Genomic DNA, 19,612 nt, shown 5'->3' with positions numbered 1-19,612 from the left:
CCTTTTGATGTGCTTCGTTGTTGTGATCTGTTCTTTCTGCTGGAGCAAAGGGCGCTTCACTACAAAGTTGTCCAAATAATTGTCTGTTCCGGGCTTGTGTCAAACCATGTTACCCTACATTCCTCAAATGGCCTGTTGTAGCTGCAGATGGAATGTACAATCTACTACATTTGATTAACAATATACAGATTTAGTTTATTAAAATTTGCTATCTATGTATAAAATCCAGGGCACAACCAGCCATATATTTCAGGTTTACATTTAGACTCTAGATAATCAGGAATCAATTTTTGCATTTATGTCTAAAGACATAGACATATTAAGTGATTGCTTCACACAAACAGCCATAGAACAAATACTGCATATCAATTTTAGACTTGTAATATCTGTTCCTTTTTGTGTGATGTTGTTTTATAGTCTCAATAAACTACATTTTGCACATTGTTGAATGTGCAGCGCTATGCTGTCAGAGAATTAGATGGAAGTACAATGGTGTAGCTTTTCCTTCCTTTCTTGTTTCTTCTTAGATTGCTCCCTGGAGAAAATTGAGCTGTTGTTTACCAATGTGTTACATTTGAGGAAACACATCATATAACTGATTCAAATATAAAATGTCAATTTTTTATTTGTTTATAGCATAGCAGTTTTATTATGGTTCACAAAAAATAAAACCATAAAAAGTAAAGATTAGCTGAAATAAATTAAAATGTATTTAAAAATATTTTGATTTAGTTAAACTTTATATGTAATGAAAAACCAAGACTGTAGCTGAAAAAGTATACAAATTACAAAAACACATGACAAAATTGCTCAAATTAAATTAAAATGATAAAATAAAAATAAAAACTATAAAAATATTAATAAAACCAGTGTTATTTTAGTATTAAGTTTTAAAAACAATACCGTAATAATCATCTCCATGTAAACTACAAAAAGCTAATTTGTGACTTAAGGTGCAAACTATTTGTGTCTATTTTTTGGTACATGGTTGTTGTGTAAATGTGTTATTGAGCTAAATAAATAGTCGTCAAAGACTATATTAGTATCTCAGTGATACTAAAATTACTCTGGCACATAACCTAATCATCAGTGTACACACAGTGCACATTTCTTATGGGCAGGTAAAGCAGACTTTTGGACAGGAATCCTAGAAGGTGGTCAGTGGACAGCGTGGCTCAGATGTGGTGATTTTGTCTTGAACCTCTGCAAGTGTTTGGCCATGTTGATTCATGTCTCTGTGGTGTTTGTGAGGTCATGCACGATCGAGGGAAAGCTCATGCAGATTCAATGTGCTGATCCAGGGAGCTAGATGAGGAGGCAGGCCAGGAGGCTGTGGAGCACATCAGCAAGCCCTCTCACACACAGAATAAACACACTTCATCTTCCATGCTGCTCCAGCTGCTGTTTCATACTGCACTGGGACCTCTCTTATTTCTTCTTCTCCATTAGGTTCAGTGTCACGTAGGCTTGCCATCTCTTTTTGTACATTCTAACTCAGTTTTCTCTTTCTCTGTTCTGCTTTATCTTCACTGCTTCTGGAGATAAAGGGACAGTTCCAAAAAAAAAAAAAGATTCTGACATCATTTACTCACCCGTAAGTCATTCCAAATTCAAACTTCTTGCCTCGGTGGAGATGTTTATTTTTTATTTTTTTGGTAGCATCAGGAAATGTGCAGACGTGTATTTTGGTGAAGTTTCTCAGACAGATGTTCGCTTGATAGCTGCAGAATGTACTGCACTGTGCTGTCAGAGAATCAGATGTGTAGCGGTTTCATCCTTTCTTGTGTGTTCTTTGATTGCTCCTTAGGGAAAATTGAGCTGTTGTTTATAAAAAGCATTACGTAAGTGGTTTATTCAAACATAAAATTACAGTTGACTAAACCTAAAACCATATAAATTTACTTAAAATAAATGTTAACCAAAATAATTTAAAATGCATTTTTATGTAGTTTAAATTGATATACTGAAATAACTGAGTAAAATTGAAAAAAGTAAAATTGTTAAACTTCAAAGAAACTGGAATATGGAAAAAAAAAAGTAATGGATAAAACCTGTTTCGAAATATTAATAAAACCATTTTTATTATAGAATATTTTTTTTTAATTAATAGTTTGAATGAGTTTTCATTTTTGTATTATCTTTTATCATTTAAATTTTAGCTTTGGCATTTTTTTTTTTTTTATGTGTTTTTGTCATTTTTATTTATGTCTATTTAGTTGTTATTAATTTTGGTTTCAAGTGTCTACCAATATGTATCATATGATTGCTTTATGTGAAAGACATAAAACAAAAAATAAAATCCAAAAATATCTTAGGCCATCCCTTGCTTATACCCAGTGTTCTTCAGATAGTCATATTGGACGTCATTTATGTTTGCCTATATTGTGGAGTGGAGACAGGAAAGTAAGAGGAAAGAGGGGCAATGGAATCGGGAAATGGCCCAGGCTAGACTAGACAGAATCATGTAGTCACTGAACATAATTAAATAATAAAAAAAATGAAATCTATCTATCTATCTATCTATCTATCTATCTATCTATCTATCTATCTATCTATCTATCTATCTACAGATATTGTTTCATCATTCTATTGTTCTATTGTTTCATCATTCAACATAGTATTCTATTGTTGTATCGTTATCGTTCTATTGCTTCATTTCATCCTGTCCTGCAGTCTCTCCACTGGTGCACTCTGCAGTGAGCTGAATCAGTAATTCAGACAGAGCACTTCTATTCATTTTATCCGCACTGACTCCTGCATCGGTTAAAGTACTCAATAGTACCATTGATTTGACCGTGGACTACAGTCAATTGTGTTATGACTGGGGAGCAGAAATTGAAATATCAGCCTATGAGTTTAGAATGTAGAAAAGCAGGGTCATCTGCACTCTCTAATATCAGTATAATTGTTCTGTACTTATAGTATGCATTTGATAGCCTCCCTTGTGTTTGTTCTGCAGTGTTTCTTTATTTCTGCCAGTGGCTGTTTGTGTGTGTGTGTGTGTGTGTAGTGATAGGGGTTATCTGGGTTTATTTCTCTCCGTCCACTGTAATTGGCCATGTGATAGAAATAAGCACTATTATGTCATAATCAGTGTTAGTTGTGCACTGTTATTTTCACATCCCAGTCCACTCTGCAATCTCTCATAAATACACACTCATGCAGGCTTATTGCTCAATCGTTCTTTATCATTTAATTTCCTCTTTATGTAAATTATTTATCACAAGGCATTTCTAAAAATAAATTTTTCATCAACTTTCCTATGACACACACTTTATTTCTCTCTATTTTTACTCCCTACACAGGCAGCTGCCTTGTTAGCATGTAGCTAAGCTAATGGCCAAATATTCTAATAATAAACATTGAAATGCACTGATTTCTAAACTTTTTTTTTTTTTTTTTTTTTACTTTTTTTTACTTTTCAATACTGAATAAAATAAGTTTATTATCTAACTACATAATGAAGTTTGCTTTTGGAACTGTCTTTGTTTTGGAATTGCGCCCATGACACCTTAAAATGTTGCCTCCATAAGCAGCTCCCCAGGTTTTGGAACAGAGCATCTGTCGCTCTTTTTTTTTCTGTCAGACTTTTCTTGTGAGAAGCTGAGGTTTCTGCACAGTTGTGAGGATTAGTGTGATACATCAAGGATTGAAAACATTAGAGGAGTTTGATTAATTCAACTTTGTTTTTGTTTTTTTCTTTCGTCTGCCATCTGGAGCAAGTTGGGATAGTGTTACAGATACGGTTTTACTAACATTCTGTGTATGTGTGTGTGTCCATGTTCAGTTTATATAAATGCCTATAGGAGTGGAGTTTTTTGATCATTAGATAAAGGTAATTATTAGTCCATTTTATCATTACCCATTTTCTAACTTTTTCCTCTGATTACCTTTCTGTTGTTGAACACTAATGATACTTTTTCAAAAACATCAAAAAAATTACAGACCTAACTAATTTACTGTAGTGCAAAGGAGTCTAACAACCACATAACAACCACACAATTGATCAAAATCGTCCTTATCTTTCATCTTCTCAACACTTTTCTGTCTTTTTTTCATTGTTGTTTCCTTTTATTCACATGGTCATACACACGTGATAGGGTTCAAACTTGGGTGCACATTTGTTTAGCATTGCTTTGAGAACCACAGCTGAAATCTAAACAGAATTATTCATTCCCCTTTGGGTTCTCAAAGCATTACATGCATGAGTTCCAGTCTATATTGGCAGTGACAGATGCAGGCAAAGTAATTTGCGGCAGTGCACATAGTGGAAAGTAAGAGGGAGTGAGAAATGTTCAAAAAATGTGATTTATCTACTCATATTTTTAAAATCATTCATTTTTTACTTTACTGCAAAGCCTCTCAAATAAAATTAAACAAGCTATATATTTCACAGAGCCTGCCCAGTGAAATATGTTTATCCTGAAGTATGATAAAACATGTACCCAACCATGTAGCCTGTTGTAATGCTGTACTACCCATTCTGCAGTCATTCTGAGTCTTATTATCATAACAGCACTAGATTTGATTTTAAAATGCAAAATTTCTAACAGGTGATGCGTAAATTTGGGAAACAGCCTTGCTATAAAGACACATCTGAGGACCAAAAGGGAACAGACTGTGTTCTTACTTCCCACAAGGCAGAAACAGCACTATGCCTCATGTACTAACCACGAATGTGTAAAGGACACATAATTTACCCATTTTGCAAACCATCAAAACAAATTTCAGAAGAAATCTAAATTCTAAAACCCTCATATCTGTTAGATTAGACACAACAACAAGGTATAATTGATCTGTACCATCATTCAGGAGTGTAGAAATGATTTAAGAATCAATTTACTACTAATTTAATGGATAGTGCCCCCCAAAACATAATTTCTGTTATTATTAACTCACACGATTCATGCTCTGTGACACATGTGGTGGTATTTCTCTCCAGTCACGTTCACTTTGCACACTCCTTGCTTTATTAAATGTACAGTGGGCTCTTATTGATTTAGCAGGTTCATTTAGAAGTACTTTGTTGCGCATATATGTGACTCTGGAATCACTCAGCTTTTCAATTCACCATCACTCATGTGATTAAACCCTAATAGCAGTTCTTCTTTGAAATGAGGTTGAACTGTGAGAACAGAATGTACATCTGTAAAGTGTTCACCGTGCAACTCGTTCTTCTTTGTTTTTCAGACTGTCAACCATTTCCCTGAGAATTAGTTTGATCCAGAACAAGGAGGTTAAGTAAGAACACTCCCCCACAGCACTGATTTGGCTAAGTGATCATTTATATCAGTTTGTCAAGGCTTTGTCTTGTTTGGTGCAGGAAGCATAGTAGAGTAACTAAATAGTTCAGGGGCCACAGTGCTATTGTTGTCCTCAGTATGTATCAGTATCAGCCCTGAAGCTCAAATTTTGGTCTTTTGTCTCTAATCGAAAATAACTTTTTTGTAAGAATGTTTTTGTAAGAAACATTTCTGTAACTTTTATGTAGAAATGTTGGATATTGGGAAGAGTCTTGGATTGGAAGTTAGCATGAAACACAAGGTATAAAATAATGATAACATTGTATGATATTTTTATGATACTATGGTTGATCTAGGTATTAAAGGGATAGTTCACCCAAAAATTTAAATACGTCAGAATGCCGGCTCCTGCGTTTAGCATCACACACATGCATTGTGGTATTCTCATGAACATGTGGCAAAGACTGACACAGAAGATAAGAAAACATTGAATAAAGTTGTTATTTTTGTTTCCTTTGTGCACAAAAGTGATGCTCATAGATATATAACATTACAGTCACATGGACTATTTTAATGATGTCCTTACTAAATTTCTGGGTCTTGAACATTGTAATTGAGCTGTTTTCTATGGGGGTCAGATAGCTCTCGGTTTTCACAAAAAATATCTTAAACTGTGTTCCAAAGAAGAACAAAGGTCTTGGAGTGACATAAGGGTAATTAATAACATAATTATTATTTTTGTGAGAACTATTTTAATGGCTGCTAAGTGCTCCCTTAAGGATGACCCCTTAGTTTCTGATAGGGAACAGTTATTAGCCAAAACATTTGCAGCACAATGGCATTATCATATAACCTCACTAGTCACAACATCACAAGAAGAAAAAAACAAAAAAACAAAACCCTTGTATAGTCCCATGCATTTTCATGCATTGAGTTTATGTAGAGTCTCAAGCTTGAGGCCCTTCATTACAGAAAGTAAGCCAACTTCATTTTTTTCCCATTACATGTGCATGTGATATATGAAATAAAACAAAAAGAGATGATTCTATATCAGGCCTCTATTTCTGAGCTGTCGCATAAAAATAATCTGTGATTTATTGCTACATCATAAGTTTAGTTCTGGTTTGGAATGAGAGGGCTGACATCCTTATACTCTCAGCACAGTTCACCGTCTGTCTCCTCACAGCTAAAGCAAAGATAATATCAAGATGGTGTGGGGTTATAGGATAGGTCATATTGGATTGATGGAGTGTCATAAATGGGACCTCAATCAATGCCACAGCCTTTCTGTGTGCCATATCACATGGATCAATTTGCTTTATTTCATTTGTGGGGAGTAAAGGGGGGTAGAGACAGTCATGACTTCACCCTCCCCTGAGAATATATGTTATATGTTGAAATGAAAAGCAAAAGAGAATAAATAACCAGCCCAGCCAGCATCAAAGTCCATATCTACTGCACTTCAGATGACCCTGGATCCCAGTGAGGGATCCGCAAACTCTCTAAAAACATCATGGATGAAGACATTCAGGATAATATCATCTTCATTCAATCAAATAATCCTTCATGAGTAGATCCACATTCCTGAACCAATTTGGCAGGTTGGCACAGTAATACATACTTTTTTGTGTATACAAGACATAATCCTACTGTAGATTTACAAAGGTCTTTGAGTGGATTATTTTATTAACCATATTTTTTTTATAGCTATCAGTGTATATACCAGGATGCGTCATTGCTTCTAAACATGATTTTGATTCAGATATGAAGATCTGTCTTTAAGCAATGAATAAGTAGTGAAGGAGAAAGGAGGTTTATGCAGTTTTAACTCAGGAACTGCTCTTAAATGAACTGAAAAGAAATACCTTTAAGGAACAGTTTCCAGAAGAAGTCTGTTTTCATGTGCTCACCCTCGTTTCCAAACCGATATGATTTTCTTTCTTCCGTGGAGCTGGATGTGGAAATATTTTGCTGGATGTTCATGCTGATGTTCCTGTCAAAATCTGCTGTCAAGCTCCATAAATTACAAAAAGCACTATAAAGTTTCTAAAAACAATTTGTGTAAGATACCTCAATGCAAATGATGTTTGAAAGGTTACCAATGAATAATGATTTCAATTTCAAAATGATTCTCACAAAAAAACTATGAGACATCAGAAGACTTGTTATTTATAGCACAAAGGAACCAATAGCATTTTGTCATTCATTTAAACTTTTGTTTGAATATACACAAATTCAAATGCGATTGGAGACGTTTATCAGTGAATAGTGTCATAAATTTTGGTCTGTATCTGCAAACAGTTTCTGTTTCTTTGCATTTTTGGAGCTTGACAGCTTTGGTCACCATTCCCTGTATGACAAAAATTGTTTGTTCCACAAGAAAAATGCAGGTTTGCAACAACATAAAGATGAGAAAGTGATGGCAGTTTAATTTTTGGGTGAACTATTTAGAGCGTTTTCCCCCTGCTGTCCATCTAGTTGCTAATGAAGATGACTAAAGAAAAAAAAAAATACCAAAGTGCTGTTTAAAGTGAAAGATGTTGAGATGGAGAGTCAATGATGATCCTTGTTAACTGCAACGCATCCTTATCATCCACACGGCTGGCAAGCTTCTCTAAATGAGACAGAAGGAAAAAACCAGAGAAGAAGAGCATGCTGTGGTAATGCGCTTACAAAGGAGTGAAATAAATGGGGCCCAGTAACAGGCTCAAACTTAACAGCCTGTGGAGAGCAGATGGTCTTTGTGCTTTCGCCTACGGCACTCTACACAGTGGAAAAGAGAGAACCACAGGGATCTGACCATTAATGGGGCCAAAGCTGTCTTATACTCATTCACTCTGTCCTTAGGAATGAGCTGTCAAAGAAGCGCTGGAATTAAGATCTACTTGCTACACACATAGGGCAGGAACTGTGCTCTCAATCATAATATGGAGCTCTTTGTCTCTGGATCCTTGTGCTGCTATTTGTGTCTGCTGTCAGGTGCCTGTGGGTCCTATAGCTTCTCTCACTTTAACTTGTCAAGATCAAGCTCTGGGCACTTGACCCGTGATGCCTGAATCTAAAACTTCTGGTAATGAGACATCAGAACGAGCTTCTGTTCATCACATCAGCTGGCACTGAATTGTTCTGCCTTTTTACTCTGCAGGTTATTGAGCCAGAAATCCTGTAAAGAGTAAGCAAAGTTAAAGGCAAGGACAAAGACAATAAAAGGGGGAGATCATGGTGCAATCCTAGAAAAAGAGGAAAATTGTAACATTAGCATTAGGAATGAAAGCTGCCTCACCTTTAAGAAGCCTTGTAATATCTTGTAAAATGTGTCACTTTTATCCAAAGCGACTTACAAATGGGGACAACAGAAGCAATCAAAACCAACAAAAGAGCAATACTATGTAAGTGCTGTGACAAGTCTAGGTTAGCCTAATGCATAGCACATTTGTTTTTTTTTTGTTTCGTTTTTTTTTTTTATAAACAAAAAGTAAACAAGTATATAGAATAGAAAAAGAATAGGGAGCGCTTTAGCATTAAAGGAGTTATTGTTTATAATAAAGAAAAATAAAATACGTAGATAGATTACACAAAGAATAGAGAATGCTAGTGCTTGAGACTTTTTTTTAAAGAAAACAAGAATAAAAATATAATAGACTGGGAAATGTTAATCAAATGTTCTGTAAAAAGAAAACAAGTAGACAAAAAAGAATAAGAATATATATTTTTTTCCAGTGCATAACAGATGCACATGTAATTATTTATTTATATTTATTGTTCTATAATTTAAGCTAAAGAAGCTGCATTTTTAACCCTTTCTTTGATATGCTGTATTACTTTTTTTTAAATGTGTGCCCTGCTTCTTTATTTTTGAGTCACATCAACCAAGAAAGACATTTTAAGCTCTATGCTCTGAAGGAAAAAGTTGCAGCTTTTAAATGATATAATTATATGTATATATATGTACATATACATGTGTGTGTGTGTGTGTGTGTCATTTTGTAATGAACTATCCTTTTAAGCCTTTTTGTTAAATTAAATGGTAAGAAATAGACAAGTTGATAAAATAGTCAGAATAGGTGAATGGAGAGGGGTCAGAGGTGAAGCTGAGTCATCTTTCATAGATGAAAGGAAACAAAGTCATTAGCACAAAGGTCAAAGGAAGAGAACAGGGAAACACGGGTGACCAGAGGCAAGCAGAGGGACATGAATAGCACTGACAGACTAAAGAAAGAAAAAAGTAGGTATAAATAAGAATGAGAACAAAATGTGCTTGCAGTGGTAAAGATGGAGTGAGCAAGCAGGTGGTCCTGGCATCCCTTTGTCCTTTACCGAATAGCAATGTTTGTAATCGTGCCCCATGTCAAGTATGATGTTATGTTGGGCAAGGTCTGAGACCTCTTTTATTCAAGAATGACTGCAAACCCAGTCTTTCGTCATCTCTTGCTATTACTTCCTGTCTCTCCATCCAGCAAAGCCCCTCAAACAAGCAATTAAAATCGATTCCTTTTCATTCTTTCAGAGCTTGCTTGCAGAGATCTGGGGAAGGGAGTCTGCAGGACTGAATTTCCAGTCAGTGGTGAAATGTTATCACTTTATAGTCTAACCAAACCACTTTAGACTAACTGACACAATATATATATATATATATATATATATATATATATATATATATATATATATATATATATATATATAAACATTTCCAGTCTTCAGTCTGGAAAAAGACCGCTGTTACACAAAAGTTTGGTGGTACTATACTGCAAAAATAATACATTTAATTATCAAATACTATGACACTGAATGCTTATCATATATTATATATTCTTTATGTAAAGTACTCCATGATGCTTTAAATATATTGTAGTACTACGTATATAGTCTATCACAGTAATCTAAATTCAGTTGATTGAAATTAATAACCTTGATTACAATTTCAGGGCAAAGTAACAGAATGTGATTTTTGTCACAATCATGCAGCTCAAATCTTAAGAAGCAGTAATGGAAAACTACTGATTCAGAGTAATTGGCATTAGTATGCAGAACCAAAAGACAAAGAGGGGGGAAAAAAAAACTTTTTCATTAAAGATTTGGAACAATTTTCTTTTTCTTTTTTTTCTTCAGAAGTTTAAGATGTCAAGCCTTAGATTTAAGACTGACCAAGTGTGAGACGAAGTGCTAAGGATTGCAGAGTTTTTTTCTAGTTTATAGTTCATTCATATTGTGGCAACCTGAGTGTTTTATTGACATTTCTTTGAAATCTCAGCTGTTTTCATTAGCATGATCGTCACTACTGTACTCCCAAGGGTATCTGTGTCTGGGGAACTAAGGCATTTATAGTCACTCTATAATGAGACCCCAATGTCTGATTTCCTTTCAAAGAAGCAGCATATAATCAGGCTGTTTGTAAGCAAACTATTGGCACGACAGAAAGTACTAACAAACGTTGCCATAAAAGTGGAGTGCTTTCTCACAATATTCATCACCATCCAGCTCACATAAAGCTAGGTTACAGCCTGTCACCCATAGCAGTCTCGATGCAAGTCCCGTCTGGGACAATTGGACAATGCAGTCTTGGTATGTCACCTGTCACCCATCCATCCATCCATCCATCCATATATCTATCTATCTATCTATCTATCTATCTATCTATCTATCTATCTATCTATCTATCTATCTATCTATCTATCTATCTATCTATCTATCTATCTATCTATCTATCTATCTATCTATCTATCTATCTATCATTGCTTGTATTTCCATCTGTCCATCCATCCATCCATGGAAAAAAAACAAAAACATTTGAACTAGAGAGCATTAATATAGTGCACAACTGTATTTTTGCCCCTTTTGTATATGGGTGCATTTATTTTCAATATGAATCAATATGAATCTCGGTTACCTCATTATGGCAGAATCCGGCAGGCTCCATAATAACATTTTCAGCATTTCTACATCCCTGCTAGTCACATGAGCACATCTTATTAGATTTAGTGGATTTCTACGTCTCTCATTTCTGCATTCATTGTGTGTAGCTGAAACACTGTTTCCCATCTGCCTAAAGGTGAAGAGGTAAGCTGTGGCTGACTGCAGGTGTGGTAAAGTGAAGGGTGTTGTGTCTCTGTGTGTTGCATGCTCATGCGGGCACGACAGCAGGCACCGTTGATCACACAGCTGTGCCTGCCTGTCCCATCAGTCATCACTTTAAGCAGAGTGTCCCCATTCTGCCTCTGCCTCGTCTATCAACACACCCTGTTCGGTAAGGAAAAAAAAAAGCTCTTCATTATCGCTTCATGTTGTTGCACATTCATTCAAGCAATTTGTGTATTGTTCCACACCACCACTGTGTTGGTGAGGTAAAAATTTTTGAGAGCTGTCTCTGTGATGAGAGGTATGGTAGTGGGGTTTTAAAGATGCTTTCTCTTTAAGGTCAAGTAGGAATTATAAATGTTAGATCAGAATAAGAATGAGCTTTATTGCCAGGTATGTTTACACATACGAGGAATTTGTTTTCATGGCAGAAGCTCCCACAGAATGTGAATATATGGAATATATTGGAATAACAATATACAAATTGACAATTGTATGTACAGTTATATTACAATAGCCAGTTTTGTATGTACGTGTATATTATGAGCAATTTTGAAATATAGACTAAGTATGTGTGTTATGAGTGAAGTATGAGTGTATAAATAGTATTGTGTGTTCCATAGTAATTGGCAAATTTTGCTTGAAGAAAGAAACTGTTCCTGTGTCTGGTCGTTCTAGTACTCAGTGCTCTGTAGCGTTGACCAGATGGCAACAGTTCAGAGAGGGAGTGGGCTGGATGTGAGGGGTCCTGAGTGATTTTGCTAGCACTTTTGCGCACTCTGGATGAGTACAGTTCTTGGAGAGAAGGGAGGTTTGTACCAATAATTCACTCAGCAGTCCAGACTACCCTCTGTAGTCTTCTTAGGTCAGATTTGGTAGCTGAGCTGAACCAGACAGTTACTGAAGCGCAGAGGATGGATTCGATGATGACGAAGTAGAACTGTTTCAGCAGCTCCTGTGGCAGGTTGAAATTCCTCAGCTGACAAAGGAAGTACAACCTCTGCTGGGCCTTTTTCACAATGGAGTCAATGTGAATGTCCCACTTCAGGACCTGAGAGATAGTGGTGCCCAGGAACCTGAATGACTCAGCTGGAGCCCCAGTGCTGTCTATGATTGTGACTGGGGAGAGTGCAGTGGGGTTTCTCCTGAAGTCCAGGATCACCTCCACAGCTTTGAGTGTGTTAAGCCCCAGGTTCTTAAGACTGCACCAGGCAGCCAACTCTTTAAACAGACTCATCTGTAGGCACACTCTTCACCATCCTGAATGAGGCGAATGAGTGTGGTATCGTCTGCAAACTTCAGGAGCTCTACAAAGGGCATTCCCATATTTACTGTATCATCCAAAGACCTATGAGCTGTCTAAGTTTTACAGTGAACCATGGTTTGTTGCTGTTGTAAGTTAGATGAGTCCTTGTAGGAATGCACCTCTTCACAGAAACTGATATAAGATTTTACAGTCTCTGTGAGCTCGTCCAGATCAGTGGCATTAGCTTCAAAAACACTCCAATCAGTGAGGTCAAAACAAGCTTGTAGATCCTGCTCTGCTTCATTAGTCCATATTTTATGTTCCGTAATACAGGTTTAGCTGATTTCAGTTTCTGACCTTTATGTCGTTATAAGATGAGCTAAACAGTGACCAGAGTGCCACAAAGCTGCCTGTGGAAAGAAGTGATATGCATCTATTAATGCTATGTACCAGTTTTCCAATATATCACTGTCTCTGGTGGAACATGTAACATGCCGTCTGTATTTTGGCAGTTCATGGAAGAGATTTGGCTTAATAAAGTCGTTTGAATATGAGCATTGCTACTTGTGATCTCAGCATTTTGGATCTCCATATATAAATTGTGAAAAACGTGGAAAGGTAGCATCTGTAATTCATTTACACATGACTACTCTGGGATTTAGTGGCCTCTTGTTCTTGCTGGCTTGACTCTCAATCCCCGTCTAATTGCCCATTTCCTCCTATCACACTTCATTTGAACTTCTCCCTGTCTCTGTAGTATTCCTTGTCCACCCAGTATTGCAGCTCACCTGTGATACACATACACCCGCACACACACACACACATGCACCTGTTTCACTTTTGAAATTGATTTTGAAATTTTGGGGGGTGAGTAATGTGGACCACTTAATGTAGTGGTTGTACTCAACCTGCACTGCATTTGCAGCTGTTAAAATGACAGGCAGGCTCCTGTGACTCCAGCTGCTCTCCATCTTAAAAAAAAAAAGAAAGAAAAAAAAGAGGCGGGCTAGGGAGGAAGAAGAAAATGACAGCACAGCTACTCGATGCCGAGAAGCTGACAATGAACGATTGAATGACAGATGAAAAAAGAGGCAGAGAAAGAAAGAATGAGAAGAAGAGAGCAAGAAAAAGCCTCACGTATCCATCACGGGCAGGAGTGCTTTCTCTGAAAAGCATATAGCATCTAGCTCAGAAAATAAAAATAAAATTACAGGGTGTTACATTGTAGGACCACATGCAACAAGCTGTGACCTAGTTCTGGGGAGTTGGCATGCAGGAGATGATGGGATTGATGAGAATGATATGTTTCCTCAGCAGCGAGTGTCGTCACCTTCATCTTTTGATCTTTTTGAAAAGCCATGCAGATGGAGATGTGCTGCTGGACGGAGATGTGTGCTGACAAAGATTGACACACTTGCAGTGGTGGTGCTAGGGCGGGGCTATAGCCACACCCCCTATTCACATGTACATATGCTTCTTATCACATCCGGGAAAGTAGGTGGAGTAGAGCCCCGGTTGACATCATGTAGTCATTTTCTCTGAAGCTGGGTGCTGATCAAACGTCACTTTCTTTAACATTGAAAAATAAACATTAAGAACTTAACATTTAGGATTATGGGGGAGGGGTCAAGCAAGCAATGCGCAAACTGTGCGCAAGAGTTATGCCGTTAAACGTCAATCCATTCACTATAGAAAAAGTGAAAGTAAACTACTGACGGAGCATTCTAAGACTGCATTAACGGCGGATATTCTCTTATATATCTATATAACTGTCTTAAATTATTCCCTTAATATTTCTCTTGTGGCCCACATAGTGAACCCCCGCCCCCCCTCCTCCCCCGAACTGTTAAGCAACGAAATAAGTCTCAGTGTTTTTGTCCATATTGTGAAAAACTAAAGATTCAAATGTTGTTTGCCTTCATGTTCCACAGAAGAAAACAATCATTCAGGTTTGCAACAACATAAGCGTGAGTAAATGATGACAGAATTTCATTTTTTGGTGAACTGACCCATTAAAGCTGCAGTGTTTGTCGGCTTAGTGAATGCCATTGAGATAAATGAGTATACTAACAGAAAGCTTTTCTAAGTATTATATACTTTTTTGGCTTAAACAAACAGACTAGTATTGAAAGCACCTCAGTGTTTACACTCTTTGTAAGTCTAGTAATAAATGTGATATTTTGTGATATAAAAATTAGTTTTAACACTGAAGAAATCCACACATTAGCTTTAATGAGGAATAGACTCTTTTTCACTCTGTCTGGTGCATCTGATCTGAGTTTGGGCTGAAATAAGACATTCAGCGCAGGTGTAAAGCTTTATTACAGCCTGAGGGCACAGAAGTTCAAGCCCCAATAAAAGATATTAGCACAGCTGTGTGTAAGAGAGAGTCTACTTTAAGAAATGGAAGGAAGGCTCCAGTGGTCCATTTTCACATTCATACAGTGAAAATGCTTTCTAAAAGTGTTTGTAGATAAAAACTCCTTCAATTTTGACAGCGGTGCAGTCTTATCGTCATCTCATCTTAACGCTCCTTGGAGCTCAGCCTAAGTATAGCATTGTGAATCTGGAAAGCAGAACTGCCAGATAATGTGTTTTGTTCAACGTAAGCAAAAGCGGAGCTCTTTATCACCACCTCAGTCAGCATAATCATTATAATTATAAAATTTATTGAAGGTGAATTGTTTCCTCTAAAATCATTGCTTATGTTTATTGTTGTGTGAAACCCCCCTCATTAATATGCACCTTGATGTTATACCAAAGTGCTTTTATTAGACTTTGGATGTCTAATGTGATCTGGTTCATTTGTCTGTAAAATTACCCTAAATAACTTCTAACTATGCGTTATTTGCAGATGGATGTGCACTGCATCTGCAATCTATCTATCTATCTATCTATCTATCTATCTATCTATCTATCTATCTATCTATCTATCTATCTATCTATCTATCTATCTATCTATCTATCTATCTATCTATCTATCTATAAACTAAGCAAAAACTAACTCACCAGCCAGTGTATAGCATGTATTCACTGTTATATAGAAAAGAGCAGATTTAAAAAAAAAAATAGAACAAAAAAACGAGTTCTGAGTGAATTAAAGTTCTTCATGATGATAGATCTGTCCTCCCCACAGAAATTTCACTGTACCAAAGTTCTGCTCTGCATGAATATTAAATATCAAAGATATAGGGGGACAGACTGATTGTAAAAGTTGAACTATGCATATTATATGACAAATCCTTGAAGATTAACAAAGAAAATGTTCTTAGTTGTACACTCTGTAGTGTTCTGTGAGTGCGCTGACAGAGAGAAACTGTTCTGATTGGCTGTGGTTTGATTGAATACTTAGCAATAAGTGTTTTTCTTTTTTAAAACTTGAAGAAGGCGGCAGGTTTACTTGCGCCCTTGTCAAAGGCCTATATATTTAAGAGCACATCATTCACTGAGCATGCACTCACAAAATAACCGTCTCTTTTGGCCTCTCTTCTGTCAGTTCAGACCTGTCTATGCCATCACATTCTCATTGTCTGAATTCACTCTGCAACTTTTAAACATGACCCAGAGAGACTTTCATCTTTTTCTTCAATTGCTATAGTGTCCTCTGTTTCATTTCAGTAACTTTCGCCCTACGGCTCTTTACCCGTCACATCATCTCAGTCTCTGCTTTAACGATCTGTTAAATTCACACTCCCTTTTTTTTAAATAGCTGCCTTCATGTAGAATTATTATATGCTGTATTCTCACCTGTGCTTGTGTGATGGAGCATATCTGTCATTTGGCTGGTCTCCAGGGGCCTTTCAGTTTCTTCACAGCTCTTGCCTCTTCTGCCACTGACAGATTTTCCTGACAAGCATGTTGTAGTGTAACATCCTCGTGCCCTATTGACCCTCTCCTATTATTTCTGACACATAAACACAGTTGAAACGACTGCACTGATATTGTAAACACTGCCATACAGCCACTGTATAAGAGTGAAACCGATCTATGGGTTGATATGATATGTGATAATTTAGTCAGAGAAAACAACAAACAAATAAGTAATATAAATATTAATTACTGTTACTGTTACTTTTATTATGTATACCACTTTTTATTTTATTACAGTTTTTCTCAGTCGCTTTGGTGCATTTTTCACATCATCCCTAACATGTGCAAAATAATAAGTGCATTCCTCAGAACAATTTGTACAAATTGCAATATGCAATAGATATGTTTCTAAAGCTAGTCAGTCACTAAAAATCCTTAGTACATCTCTCAAAAGTAAATATTCATGCCAACGATCATGTCAGTGCCATCAGAATGATAAGTCATTGAGTCATTGTTCACGAACAAGCTCGTCAAAATGTTTAGGCATGTTGTCAATGTAACTGTGTGTACTTTGACAGTATTACCAGATGTAAACTTAGGCTACAGTTTGGATGACGGTTACTGTACTGAAAATGCACAAGGCTGCACTTCTATGGCATAAATCAATTTCAACAGTACTATATACATATTACTCTATGTGGGTTATTGATTGAAAGAGACAAAATTGATTTTGTTTTTCACAGCTTTACTAGTGCTACTTTATGAAAGAAAACAACAAAATAATTTACAGTAAGAAAAAGACAAGGGGCACAAAGTAAAATAAAAACTAAAACACAGGAAACACCCCTAAGGCACAACTTTGCCTGCAGCACTGTTTCTAGTGCTGTCTCTACACATCCAGACGTTCCTGTCTGTCGGCCCACATATTCTCATCCACATCACACCGGATATTTTCCCTTCCAATGCAACGTGGAAAGAATCTTTTGGAATGCCTTATCCATCCTCTGCAGGCATCTACTGTGATGTCCTCACATGCTGCATCCATTGCAGCCAGCAGGGTCATCTGTGTGTGTGGCTGATGATCATACACCTTCCACCTCCATGCTGAAAAGAACTCCTCAATTGGGTTAAGGAATGGAGAATAAGGTGGAAGGAATTCTATGAGCATCCTCGGGTGGGTCACAAACCATTGCCTTATGATGTTTGATCGATGGAAACTCACATTATCACAAATGACAACATACTTTGGCAAATCCTCTCTAAACAGACCCCTCTCATCATCAGGGATGAGAGCCCTGTAGAGAGTCTCTAAAAAGTTGAGTAGATGCTGGGTGTTGTATGGTCCTATAAGGGGGATATGGGTTAGGACGCCATGCTCTGAAATAGCAGCACACATGGTGATATTTCCTCCCCTTTGGCCTGGCAAATCCACAGTAGCTCTCTGACCGATGACATTCCTACCCCGCCTTCTGCATTTGGTCAGGTTGAAGCCAGCCTCATCCATGTATACAAAGTTGTGAGAGGGTTCACTTGATTCCAACTCCATTATACGCTATATCCCAGGACACAGTTGAATTAGTTTTGGTAAGGAAGAGTGACATAAAATGTGCATATATTGTATGTTCCTTCCACAGCGATGGAAGTGTGTGCAGTTTATGCTTACTGTACTATGTATCACAATAAAATTATTCTGTAAAATAGTTACATAGATATATGTTTTACCTGTACATACTGGTACCGTATCTCCTTAACTCGGTCCTCATTCCTTTGGAATGGTACACGGTACAGCTGTTTCATACTCATCTGGTTTCTATGCAGCACCCTGTCAATGGTTGAGATGCTAACAGTACGGATGTTTTCAAAGACATTGTTGTCTTCTATAATGGTCCTTTGTATTTCCCTGAGTCTCATAGCATTGTTTGCTCGGACCATGGTGCATATAGCCTCTTCCTGTTGAGGTGTGAAAAGGCGTCCTCTGCCACCGGTTTGTGGTAATTTTGCTGTCCTATGTGGGGACAAATGCAGTGATGCATTGCACACTTTCACATAGACAAAAATTATGCAAACACATTTTACTGTAAAACATACAGTTGGGTGGATGTAAAGTGCAGTATCTATCTTTATAGAGTATATTTATGTATGCTGTGAAATACAAGTGGACTACTGTAATAGGAAGCATTATAGGAAGTATACAGTATACTGCTTATATACAGTAACAGTGCACTGTACATTGGTGGACATACCGGTTCTCTCTTCGAAACGTTTGAACTATTGAGTACACGGTTGATCTCCCAATGTTCGGCTGCACCCTTCGACCCGCCTCAGCCATAGTAAGGCCATGATTGACAACATGGTCTACAATAGTGGCCCTTATGTCATCAGATATGCGCCTATGTCCTCTTCTGCCTCGTCCTCTGTTTTGCCTTCCACCACGCATCCTTGCTCCTCTTCTTCCTCCTGGCTGTTGACCCTGTTCGTTTCCTGGTCCATCCATTGTTGGAAAGTTGCAACTCTGTGTTGTGGTCTGTCTATATATGCTTCCCAATTGATTGTTCATGAGATGCACCTTTGAGCCATTTAGACAACTGGTTGATTGTTGGTTGAACTAACACTTTACATTCCTTGAGCGAGGGTCAATTTCACCTGCACGATTCATCAATTCACATCTTTGTACAAAAAGTCTAATAAAAAAAAATGTGTAAAACTATGCCTGACAGTTTATGACAAATAGTTCAACAATTTTGCATGTAATGGCTTATGCAAAGAACTAATGCCTAGATATTTTGAGGGGTAAGACTATTCAACAGAGAACCATTTACTACATTTTGATCAACATGACATGAGCAATTGAAAATGTGGAAAAAAGCTGACACTTGTACATTATCAATTGCAATATGTACAAAAGCAATTGCAATTTGTTCAAAGGAATAAGAAATTGCTTTAATGATGTGCACAAGTGACTAGATGATTTGGAATTTGTACAAGTAGTATCAAGAATTGCACTTTTGATCTAAGAAATGCACCAAAGCGATTGAGAAAAACTGTATTTGTATTTTATTATAATAAAATAATAGTTTAATAATAATTAGTAGTAGTAGTAGTAATATTATATATATATATATATATATATATATATATATATATATATATATATATATATATATATATATATATATATATATGAATTAATACTTTTATTCCTTTAATTTTATTTACTCCTTATTTCTAACCACTTTAT

General features: G+C 36.7%; 2 protein-coding genes across 4 annotated transcripts in view; one reads left to right on the top strand and one right to left on the bottom strand.

Moving 5' to 3' along the window:
• dlgap3 (discs, large (Drosophila) homolog-associated protein 3) overlaps positions 1 to 19,612 on the top strand; it is a 184,305-nt gene that overhangs the window by 45,705 nt on the left and 118,988 nt on the right. Inside the window, exon 2 of one of the 3 annotated variants that reach the window (XM_026288855.1) lies at positions 5,191 to 5,241. The exons of the other annotated variants lie outside the window; for them this stretch is intronic. The gene's annotated coding sequence lies outside the window, so the exon portion shown is untranslated. The remainder of the gene's footprint in view (positions 1 to 5,190; positions 5,242 to 19,612) is intronic. 3 annotated transcript variants of the gene reach the window in all.
• Positions 16,806 to 18,868, bottom strand: LOC113120182 (uncharacterized). Its single transcript, XM_026290123.1, has 3 exons — positions 18,618 to 18,868; positions 18,097 to 18,379; positions 16,806 to 17,926 (listed from the first exon to the last, which is right to left on the bottom strand). Exons 1-3 carry the CDS (start codon positions 18,866 to 18,868, stop codon positions 17,264 to 17,266), a joined length of 1,197 nt encoding a protein of 398 aa, XP_026145908.1. The 3' UTR covers positions 16,806 to 17,263.

This window comes from Carassius auratus, chromosome 19 (assembly GCF_003368295.1).
Source record: "Carassius auratus strain Wakin chromosome 19, ASM336829v1, whole genome shotgun sequence".
Classification (NCBI taxonomy): Eukaryota; Metazoa; Chordata; class Actinopteri; order Cypriniformes; family Cyprinidae; genus Carassius; species Carassius auratus.
This window is presented reverse-complemented; position numbering and strand designations above follow the sequence as displayed.

Excerpts from the sequence above, each read along its gene's own strand:
- LOC113120182 (XM_026290123.1), bottom strand. The coding sequence starts at position 18,868 with ATGGATGGACCAGGAAACGAACAGGGTCAACAGCCAGGAGGAAGAAGA. Across the intron at positions 18,380-18,617 it reads ACGTTTCGAAGAGAGAACCG|GACAGCAAAATTACCACAAA; the intron begins GTATGTCCACCA and ends GTCCCCACATAG. Across the intron at positions 17,927-18,096 it reads TACGGTACCAGTATGTACAG|CGTATAATGGAGTTGGAATC; the intron begins GTAAAACATATA and ends CCTGGGATATAG.